This window comes from Gekko japonicus, unplaced genomic scaffold, assembly GCF_001447785.1.
Source record: "Gekko japonicus isolate JY-2015 unplaced genomic scaffold, Gekko_japonicus_V1.1 scaffold283, whole genome shotgun sequence".
NCBI lineage: Eukaryota > Metazoa > Chordata > Lepidosauria > Squamata > Gekkonidae > Gekko > Gekko japonicus.
In genome coordinates, this window is record NW_015166429.1 from 341,754 (window position 1) to 353,324 (window position 11,571).

At 45.0% G+C, this 11,571-nt stretch overlaps 1 protein-coding gene across 1 annotated transcript; it reads right to left on the bottom strand.

Annotated features, from left to right (window-relative positions):
* On the bottom strand, positions 1-11,098 carry LOC107110945 (secreted frizzled-related protein 2-like). Its single transcript, XM_015411802.1, has 4 exons — positions 10,824-11,098; positions 8,218-8,387; positions 4,114-4,206; positions 1-311 (listed from the first exon to the last, which is right to left on the bottom strand). Exons 1-4 carry the CDS (start codon positions 11,096-11,098, stop codon positions 1-3), a joined length of 849 nt encoding a protein of 282 aa, XP_015267288.1.
* Positions 11,099-11,571: the final 473 nt, after the last annotated feature.

Sequence of the window (11,571 nt, forward strand, 5' to 3'; positions counted from 1 at the left end):
CTATGTACATTTATGTTGCCTCCACTTCTGTGTTGATAGGGTAAGCTGGGAATTCCATCTTGGCCAGCGGTACACTTGGTGCACTAAGACATTACTTTCCACAGTTGTCCCCACAATGAGATACACCATGGGACGGTGAGTATGGGTCATCTTCTGAGTACAGTCCTCATTGACCAGCAGCCACTGTTCAATCATACTGCAAGCATCATAAGGCAAGACCAAACTGGGGGTAATCAATTCAGCTCGGCAGTCAACATTATATTCTTGAATGCTGAAGGCAGTTTGTTTCCTAGAAAGTTTCACCTTCACTGCTGTGAGGGAGGGAAAAAACATATTTGTGTCATCTCTATACTAATCTTGCAAAATGCTGTGTATGTGTCAAGTCAAAAAACAATGGGCAATTCTGCATTAGCACAAACCATGGCTTGGATCCAGCAGTAATTTCCATTGACATAAAGTATTTCTGTTCCTGGAGAGGGATTTCAGTGTTTCCCCTTCCAACTATAGTCCCAATGGCCCTTGAAATACTGCTGCTGGGGACAGGGGACTCCCAGGAACAGCATGAGGGTGGTGGTGGAGAATTAATGAATACTGCTCCCCCTCCATCTGCAGACAACCTTTGCTGGATCCAAGCCCATAGTTTGTGTTAGATCCAAATCAGATCCAAATCAGCCTTTTCTCCAAAGCATGACTATAAACCAGCTTTAAACTGTGCTTTGCTATCTTGGTTTGGATGGGAAAAACTATAGGACCCTTTCAAAATTACTGTTCAAAACTGGATGTTATCCACTGTTGGCTTGATTTCGAGTAAAGCGATACAAGGACAGGAGTTTTATACAGCAAATATCATTCCATTAATGAGCCATCTCTGAAGCACTATGCTAATTTCAAACAATGCTGCTCCCCCCCCCCCCCGCCGTCCTTTTTCATGGCATGATCTTTCTTGAAGGAGGAATGGATGAAGCATGAATGAATGAATATCAGGACATTTGCTACAGACATCTTAGGTAAGCAATTTCTATAACACCAATCACTGATACCCTGAGTACCCACTGCCCAATGAAGTACGTACTTCTCTCCTCCTGTATCCATGTAACAACAGCCATAATCTCAATGTATCTCAACAGTGCCACTGTAACACTGAAATGCTATATTGGTCTAGCGCTATAGCGCTCAACTTAGAACATTAAAAAAAATGTGAGGAAGACCGCATGCCAAAAAAGGGCAGGGGGGAAAGCAGCACTGTTGGAAGTGCTGCAGACATTTTAAACAGCACACTACAGCGATTCAGAAGGGCAAAGAAGAGGTGAAAATGGAAGAAAGCAGTTTCTCTCAAGAATGGCTCAACCATACTTTGCTAACCCAACACAAGTGGCTTTGTATGAAAAGGTAAATAAAATTCATTAGCAGCCAGTTGCTAAAATGGTTGTGTCTGAAATGACACAAAAAATCCATTAGCAACCAGCAACTAAAACAGATTATAAAGGCTGTCTGAAAGGGGCCATAGTTTGCCAAGTACAGATTTAATAGCAGTCTAAGATTTGTGCTAAAGAAGAAACCAACTGAATTAAAACACAGGAGGGAGCAATTGCATACAAGGCTTATTTACATAGCTCCAAACTATGGTTTGGCATTATGTCTGAGCATGCTAATGCCATGTGCAACTAGCTGAGGGATGAAACACATATGGAGGTATTTCAGGTTGAACTCTTCTTATGCATCTGAGCAAGGAAAAGACTGTGGTTCATTTGCAGTATATATGAGAATATATGAGAATTTTTCAAATAATCTGACATTTATCTGCTACATCTGTCAAATTTACACAACTGGTCACATCCTCCTCCAACTTCAGTGGGATCCACTTTTCACCTTACCCTCCCTCAGCAAACCATTATATATGGCCATTTTAAATGCAGGTTTCAAAATGAAGGTCTATAAACTAACCCCATTCATGTTCCAAGACTACTTATCTAGTCTAGATATCTCTCCTTATATATAATTCAGTTTTTGAGTGGCAACGTTCCATGCACTCCCAAATCAGTTGGCTGCTTGATCTGCCACTCAGAAGTTCTGCCAATCCCCTGGCTGCATTGCCACACAGCGTTGCCTCAGTCCCACCCACAGAGCCAGCGGCCAGTGTCTCGGCCTCAGTCTGGAGGGAGCCAGTGAAGGGGATGGACGGTCCGGCGGGTGGAAGCTAAGGAGGCCTACTGGGAGATAGGGGGGAGCAAAGCAAAAGGGCAGAAAACTGGGACCACAGTGGAGCGACGAAAGCCCCCTCATACCCAGTTCTTCTTCTCTCAGCCCTCTCACCCCAGGGAGATCCAGCCCCGTCAGAAGTGCAGCCTTGAGCATAGGAAAAGCACTGCCAGTGCCTCAAAGAGCATAGAACAATGCAAACAACTCCTGGGAGAGTCCAGAGCCCCGGGCAGGCCCAGGGGAGGAGGAACCTCTGGCTCGAGGGGAGGCCACCCAGCATTCACTCCGGGGTCCCCCGCCACTTGCAGGCTAAGTGCGCCAGCCTGAGTCCTCCTCTGCTTGGAAGGCAAGCGCAGAACAGACGGGCGCTGCTGCTGGTGCCGGTGACAGCCAGGGAAGGGCCGGCGGGCAGGTGGAGGGCAACAGAGGTGCCCCACCAGGCCCATTGGGGAGAGGCTTACCTTGCGGGCTGGCAGCTTCATTGCTCCCCGCATGCCCCAGCTCCAAGACCAGACCGGAACCACCATGCTCTGCCCCTTGCCCGGGCCCGCCTCCCCCTGGCTGCTCCACTGCCCTCCAGTAGGAGTCACTCGAGGGCGCCAGCCCCTTCCACCAGGCGCCCAGCACCAGCTCCACTACTGCCCCCTGCTGTGTTGTGTGCCATCACCCTGCGAATCCGTGGGTCTCCCCCCCACATTCGAGGGCAAAAGAGCTGCTGGCTGCGGGCACCAAGTTCCTATCAGAAGGCAAGGCAGGTGCAGCCCCTTTCCCCAGTGGGAGAGAGTGCAAGCCAGGTCTAGAGGGAGTTCTTCTATGCACTTCCCACAGGCCGGCGCCATGGAGGAGAAGGCAGCCAAGAAGGAGGGCGAGGCCGAGATCCAGGAGCTCCATGGACCCCCGGCACTGGCTCAGCAAGTGGGGGCAGCACTCCCTGGCCGAGGCCAGTGGAAATGTGTGGCACAGAGAGAGGCCTGTAAGCTACTTTCTAGATCTCGTTGTATTGCTTCTACAGCAGTAGTATATATAAAAGGCTAGCCGTGTTCCCAGTGACTCACCTTCTACCTGACTGGGCCAGCCTTTCAGGGTCATTTTCATATGCAGGCTGATTGGGTCTTGCTATGTTCCACACATCCTTCCCCCCCCATAGCCAAACGGAACACAGACGTTTTTGCATATGCAGCCTGAATGGCCCTCACTCACAACATTCTAAACAGTTTGCTGTTGGTGTTGGGAGTCACTGAATGTGTCCTGAGGTAAAATACATCTCCCAATCCTCCCCAAAACATTAAGTGGGGTTGCCAATCTCCCTGTGGGGCCTGGAGATATCCTGGAAATTACTGTGTTTCCCAGCCACAGCATATCATTTCCTCTACAGAAAATTTCCCAGATATTCCACCCGATCTCCAGATGACCAAGATCAATTCTCCTGGAGACAATGGCTGCTTTGAGCAGTCAACTCTATGGCATTGTACCCTACTTAAGTCCCTTCACTCCCCAAACCCTGCCCTCCCCAGGCTCTACCCCTCAAATCTAGGGGTGTTTCCCAACCCTGTAACTGTCTATGGAACACCTTTCAAGTCTCTTGGAACCCAGAAGACATGGTATAGGTGGAGGTGCTTTTCTTTATGCTTTAGCTGCCACTGCATAGCCCAAATCAACTTAAGTGAGGGGTGGAGAGAACCATACCATGCGGCTGTCCTCCCATACTACCCACAGGGCAGCAAAATGACTTGAGACAGCCTTGCCTTATAGCTAAGCAGAAGGAAATAAACATGGCTTGCCTCCCTCTATTTTCCCCTTCCCTCCACCACCCCACCAGCCACAGCCGGGACACTCACCTGGAGCTTCTTTCTAGAGCTCGTTGTATTTCTTCCCAGTATGGGCCTTATTCTCAGTAGATATATAGAAACTTACCAAAGTTATTGGTGCAAAAAAGGTCCAACACATTCTTATGTGTGAGGAACTCCTCAAATGCAGGACAGATCTGACAGGTAGGCTTTGGGACAACTGGAAAGGAGAGAAGAACTATCTGTTTTGATGTAGGGTGTACATTGGATTCCAGAGAAAACAAAGCCATAATATGTGTTACTTTGGAATAACAACAAAGATAAACCCAAGGCAAAGGTCTTCACATGCAGCCATATGATTGAACTGGAGATAATATGGGGACCATAGTATATACCTATATCATGGCACTGTTTCAGTGATTACCATGGTAGCATATTAAGTTTCAAATGAATGGCCATTGCACTGGAAATAGGGTTGCCAGCCCCCAAGTCCTGGCGGGGTTTTCCCCACTTTTGCAGGCTCTAATCCACCCCCAGCCAGCTGGCCAGTTGGGGAAGCCCCACCCCCAAATGCGACCACCCATCCAACCACCCCTCCCTCCCCTCCTGCCAGATTGAAAGGGCTTTATCTGATCAGGAGGGACCACATGGCACACTGATCAGCTGGAGGACCCTTTAAATCTAACAGGATGGAGGGAGAGGGGCGGTCACAGGCCTCACGCTCAGTTCACAAAAAGACCGTTTAAAGGGTCTTTTTGCAAGCAGGGTGGGGGCTGCAGTGCGTGGATCTGATTTCCCCCAGCCCCACTCCTCAACCCTGCTCGCAAAAAGACCTTTTAAAGGGTCTTCTTGCGAGTTGAGCATGCAGCCCATGACAGCCCCTCTCCCTCCTGCTAGATTTAAAGGGCCCTCCAGCTGGTCGATGGGCCAGGTAGTCCCCACTGATGAGCTGAAGCCCTTTAAATCTGGCAGGAGGGGAGGGAGAGAGAGGTGGTCGGGCAGGTGGTTGCACTTGGTGGCATAGCTTGGTGACATCCTCGCCCACCCCAGAACATCCTTCAAATCCCCCTGCTGAAACGAGGTGGGAACCTGGCAACCCTAACTGGAAAAGAGATCTGAGGATTCAAATTGAGATGAGCTACAACAGGGGTGGCCAAACTGTGGCTTAGAAGCCTCATGCGGCTCTTCCACACATATTGTGCGGCTCCCAGCAGGGTGGCTGGGGAAGGTAAATATCATAAGCAAACAAATATCATTGGACAAATAAATATCATTATCAATAACTGCTTTTACCCCTTTTGTTATTATTTTTGGCAGTCTCATTTAATGTTAATAAAAAGCAAATTTGCATAATTTGCAATAAAAACATGTAATATATGTTCATGTCTTGCAGCTCCCAAACATCTGATGTTTATTCTATGTGGCTCTTACGTTAAGCAAGTTTGGCCACCCCTGAGCTACAATTTGGAGTGAGGAAATGGCAGGCAGGCAACTGTGCCACTTCTGTCTTTGTGCCGCTCCCTGAGTTTCATTCTCAGACTCCTGAAACTACTTTCTAAAGAAAATTAAAGTTATTCATGACCTCATATACATTTTGCTCATAACATGTGGTTAGCCCCTGAGAATCAAGCTACATGTTCAGGCAAATTCAGGTGGGTAGCCATGTTGGACAAAGTTTGAGTCCAGTGGCATCTTTCAGACCAACAATGTTTTATTCTGGATATAAGCTTTCATGTGTATGCATACTTCTTCAGATACTTTGAAACAGAAGCCACCAACTATTATATGTAGGTAGAGGATGAGGAGGATATTGCCAGGAAGGGCCAATTAAGAATCAAGATGCATAATTAACAGACCAGTAAATACAGCTAATGAAGGCAATTGGTAAGACCTGTGAATAGCAGCAAATTAGCATACAATGTAATAAAGGAGTTTACAAATAGATGTGAGAATAGAATGACCTTAGCACATGTAGTGAGATAAGAAACCATTGTCTCTGTTAAACCCTGGGGGTTCCATTATTCTGAGTGTTGTAATAACTTGTAACCAATGCTCCCTCTAAGCTATGGAGTCTTGTGAGCAAAAATTCTACTTTGTGAGCTACTGGCATTAAAGTTCTGAGTGAGGAATTGGCTACTGCATACATTAGTTTGCTCTGGAGCCATCCTTCCTGAGCTAAGACAAAAATGTGTGAGCCAGAGGCTAAATAACTGTGAGCTAGCTCACACTAACTCAGCTTAGAGGGAACACTGCTTGTAACTCAACAATCTCCCATTCTAGTCTATTTCTGAAATTCCTTTGCAATAAAACAGCTATAACCAGAGGTCATTTCGGGGGGGAACGCGGGGGAACACAGTTCCCCCAGGTGAGGTGCAGGGGGCAGGGCACATGACAAAGCTCCGCCCCCTGCTTCCGGCTGCCCCGCTTCCAGCCCTCATTCAGCCAGGAGGAGGCAGGAGAAGAGGGAGGGTAAGTTGCTTCCTCCCCGCCTTTCCCCACCCCTGCCTGCCTGGGGCCAGGGAGCGCCTTGGTGGGGCTTCCTCGCACTCCCACTGGCCTTGCAGGTCCACCGCCGGGCCCCTGCTGTCAGGGTGTGTGGCATATGCTAATGAGTTATGCTAATGAGTCCCCCTAGCTCTTTTTCTACGAAATGACCCCTGGCTATAACTCCTCACCCACAATAATACAACATCTAACATGAACATGGACACTGGCACCAGAGCTTGCAATAATCCCAGATGGCAATTTTGCTGCCACATACACCCAGACGACACATCACTGGACCTAACAACATCAACTCCACCATCTTAGGCTCATTCACTTGCTCATCTTCTAACATTATTTGTTGTTCAGTCTCAAGAGTCTTCTCCAGCACCATAGTTCAAAAGAATCTATTCTTCAGCGCTCGGCCTTCCTTATAGTCCAACCCTCGCAGCCATACATGACTACTGGGAATACCATTGCTTTGACCATGCGGATTTATATGCCATTAAATGCCAACAATGCCCTTCAGTTCTCTACGTAGGGCAAACAGATCAAACACTACCAAAAGATAAATGGACACAAATCTGACATCAAAAACCACAAAACTAAGAAACCTGTAGAAGAACACTTCAACCTTTGAAGATATTCAATGGGGGACTTCAAAGTAGCTGTTTTGTTGCAAAGGAACGTCAGAAACAGACTAGAATAGATTGCTGAGTTAGAAGTTACAAGGTATTACAACACTCAGGATAATGGAACCCCCCCAAGGCTTAACAGAGCTTAACAGAGACATTGGTTCTTATCTCACTACACATCCTAAAGTCATTCAGTTCTCACATCTGTTTGTAAACTCTTCTGTTATGCTGTATAGTAATTTGCTGCTATTCACAGGTCTTACCAAATGCTTTCATCCAGTCATAAGCTATATTCATAGGTCAGTTAATTATACATCTTGACTCTTAATGGGCCCTTCCTGGCAACATCCTCCTCACACAGTGCCTATCTGTTTCAATGTATGTGAAGAAGTGTGCATGCACAGGAAAGCATATACCCAGAATAAAACTTTGTTAGTCTTAAATGTTCAGGCAAGTCACATGATCACATCCTTTTTAGACTGAGCCATTTCACTCTACAGGGGACTAGATCATATGCCTTATATTTTAAAACCAGCCCTCTGCATGTAGAAAACTAGACAAAATGGAGATGTTAAATCTAAAATCAATCTTTTTAAATGTGATTATTTCCCATCTGTATGGGAAAATATTATGTGTTTTCAAATATAATATTTAATATAAACATAAAGCTATACAAAGCCAGTGATGAGCAACAGTTAAGAGTGTTGGACTAGGGCTGGGGAGAGCAGGGCTGAAATCCCATTCAGCCACAACATTCAGTGGGTAACCCTGGGCCAGAATTTCTCAGCCTCACTTCCCTGAAAGTCTTCTTTGTTCATTTGATTTACTTCACTTACAACCCGACTTTTCTCCCCAATGTGGACCAAGACTGGCTTTCAATGTTTTCCATTTTATCCTCTCAACAACCTTGTAAGGTTCATTAGGCTGACGGCGTGACTGGCTCAAGATCATCCAGCAGGCTTCCATAACAGAGTGCAGATTCAAAACCATGTTTCCCAGATCCTGGCCCAACCCTCTGTGGTTGTGGGGGGGGGGGGGGGGGAGAGAATCCTTTATGCCAACTTAGGCTCCTTGGTTAAATGTTAGGATGCCAGTGTTTAAATAAACAGTACCTTTGACAATGTGTTTCTGTTCTTTGCTCAGGGATCCAAGACATATGTCCTCATCTGCAGGGAATCGATCACACTCCAGACTGCTGGGCCAGTGACTTCCATGGCATCCCAGGACAGGAGCACACCTATCTCGAACTGCAACGCATATACTTTGGCAAGGCTGGATGAAACTGTTTGAAAAGCATGTTACACCTAGCCAAATTAGTCTGAAGCTTCATTCAAATATTTGGGCTTGCAAACTCTTGACTGGAAGCTCCCACTTCTAATTGTGATTATAAAGCAGCGCGGAATCATGTTATTCTGGGAAACAGTTTACCATACTAGCCCCATACTATGTCCATTCCAAACAGCAAAGCATTCTACACATGATACAGAGGAAGAAGCCTTAATGTGTCTCCCATCCCCACCCTTTGTGTTTTTATTTGCAGGTTGATGAAGAGCTCAGGAGAGCTCCAAAGCTTGCATACTGGGTTGTGTTTTTTCTACAAGGGGGTGGTCTTAAGAAAAAATATGAGGGTTTTAATTTTTGATTTTGCTACAGGTCAACACAGCTACTTGTTTTTTAACATTGTGTAAAACTGATATTTTAAAAAAACTGACATTTAATCTTGCAAGAATCAAGATAACCCTAAAAGCTGTTATTTTAATTTAATTTTTTCATTTTTACTTAAGGTATCCAGATGTCCGGTTTTTAGAGGACATGTCCTCTTTTTTTGGTGTCTGTCCTCTTTTGTGCTCTTTTTTTAAAAAGCTGATGGAAATGTCCTCTTTTTGGGTTGGAAGGTTAGGAATATTCCTAGTTAGTAGCAATTATCACAACTTAAATAGTAGGGATATTTAAAATCAGGTTTGTCATCATGATCACTTGTTTAAGTAGTCAGTCGGGAAATATCCCCTTCTTTGCATTTCAAAATATGGCAACCTGATTTTTACCATGTTTCAATTTCAAAAGCATTCATAAGCATTAGGGAGTTTTTGGAGAGACACCAACTTCATCTTTTGGTGCCTGCCTTTCTCCTACCCTTTCTACCTACTCTCTTATCAAAAGCTGTGCTCTTCCTCTTGCAATCAATCCTGTTCAATTTACTCACAGCTCTGCATCCTGATCCATCTATACACATGAGTCTCCCATTCAGGTCTGCCAAGGGGGTACAAAATTCTAAAAAGCTTGGGCCCCAGAGAGCTTAGCAGGATGCCACTGGAAAACAGAAGCGGCAAACCTGTTTTAATTAAGCATTTTGTGTGTGCATCTTACCGAAAGGGGGACAGAAGAAATCTTCGGAGGCACGGTGGTTCTTGGCAGCCCTGTCCCCATTCATTTTGGTGAACAGCCCAGTCTGCACATACAACCTTTTTTTGCTTTCAGATAAGATCTTTCTCCTTTATTACAAATGGAGAAACATTTGAGAGACTAAGGAACTGTGCATGCAAGGGAACCTACCTAGCTGGATACCGTCAGGACCATACAGCTACACTAAGTAAGCAGTTATGCCAGGAACTTCCAAAATGATGCTATGCTAAAACTGCAATCAGATATACCTCTGTAAATATTTGGTACTCAGATGGTAGTCTGTGATCATTAGGCAAACAACCATTTGCTTTTTGTACCGCACACAGGAAAACTGTTACCATCACCATCACTACTGGATGCATTTAAGCCTGTTTAAATACAACTCAAACAAAAAAATCCTCAATAACCTTGTCACCTGTTTCACTTTGTAAAGAAAAATATTGTTTTCATCTGATTAGCATTTCATAATGTACATATACAATAAGAAATCAATTCTGCATCCCCCTCAAAAAAAGTTGGCATCAATGAGATATGAATGGCATTTAAAGAACAATATTATGTGTATATATGTGTATGTGTATATATACACTCACACATATATATGTACATGTATGTGTCCAAGCAGTCATTTTACTATTAATAAATTAAATTTCTGTAAATCTGCACATCAAAACTTTAATTCAGGCAGATTATTGGGGATTCTTAAAGGAATTTTAGAGATAATTAACAATTTAACAAGCACCAATGTTCCCTCTAATCCCCCCCCCCCCCATTTTGTGGAGCGTATCACATGCTTAAAATGAGCAATGGGCAGTGCGAGACCCTGCACGGCTCCAGACTGCTGCTGAGTGGGGCCTCCTGTGTTAATGAGCAGCCAGTCATGCGCGGTTTAGAGGGAACACTGCGAGCAACTATCATGCAATGAAAGGGGAAAAAACTCTTTACTATTATGTGGTCACTTTTAAAACGACTGAAATTTCTTTTGGAATCAAACAAATCTGCTCCTTCACTTATCTATTAAAATTGTCCTTATCAAACTATCAATCAGATAAACTGGCATTTGAATGTCTGGTTTTTAAACACAGTTATTTTCTCTTCTTTAAAATACTCTACAAGCTTTTAGTTGAGGTACACCTAAGACCGTTTATCTACTGTGAGGAGGAGACATCTCAGCATTCAACTGCCTTCACTTTCCTCCCTATTATCCTTCCTACCTAAGGGCCCTTCAAATATGCTTAAGTGCCTATCAAATATGATATTAGACAAATGAATAACCCATCAAGTCAGGGCTGTTTACACACAGCTTTATACTTACGTGTCCAAACAGACGGGTGCAAAAAGAGAGCAGAGAAAAGCCCTTGCATAAGGATGACAGCCAGACCCCACAAGACGCTGCCATCCAGCAGATTTCGCAACAGCTTCTGCCAAACTGGTGTGTCCCATGAGATTGGGTAGCCTCATTTCTGAGTAACCAACATCATGGCAGATGCTCATTTCCTTAGGGATAGCAACACACTTTGTAGATAGCCCTAGGTCGAACCCCACTACCAGCCTCAGAGCAGAGATGAGCAAAAACGCTGCTGGGAGCATCTTTTGGTGTTCCTAAATACAGAGAGGAGGCAAAATCCCCTGACAGGGCTGCCAACCCTTGACAGTTCAGGCTTTATAGCCTCCCAGGGCTCTCTTCTTTATCAGCCACTTATCAAACACTCAAGGCAAGAGGTAGGCCTCTTGCTCATTTAAGTGATTGATGTGAAGATAACCAGCATGACAGATCCAAAAATATGGAATATTTTCCTTAATTGAAGTGTTGTTGTTTTTGACATATGATATCTGGAGTGTGTGTGGCTTCAGGATGGCACATTAGGTGAAACCGTGATTGGCATGCAAGACTTGACTGTCATTCAATACATGTGAAACTGAATTAAGGCAGGCTCCTGGAGAAGTGTGGAGGCAGACAACCCGTCTCCTGGGCTGGGATTGTCTCCTTTGGCTTCAGACATGACTGCTTTAGCAGAAAATACAGACAACCTGGATTATCAAGTGAAATCATTTGGGTTTTG

Excerpts from the sequence above, each read along its gene's own strand:
- LOC107110945 (XM_015411802.1), bottom strand. The coding sequence starts at position 11,098 with ATGCTCCCAGCAGCGTTTTTGCTCATCTCTGCTCTGAGGCTGGTAGTG. Across the intron at positions 4,207-8,217 it reads ACAGAAACACATTGTCAAAG|TTGTCCCAAAGCCTACCTGT; the intron begins GTACTGTTTATT and ends TCTCCTTTCCAG. Across the intron at positions 312-4,113 it reads TTTTTGCACCAATAACTTTG|CAGTGAAGGTGAAACTTTCT; the intron begins GTAAGTTTCTAT and ends CCTCCCTCACAG.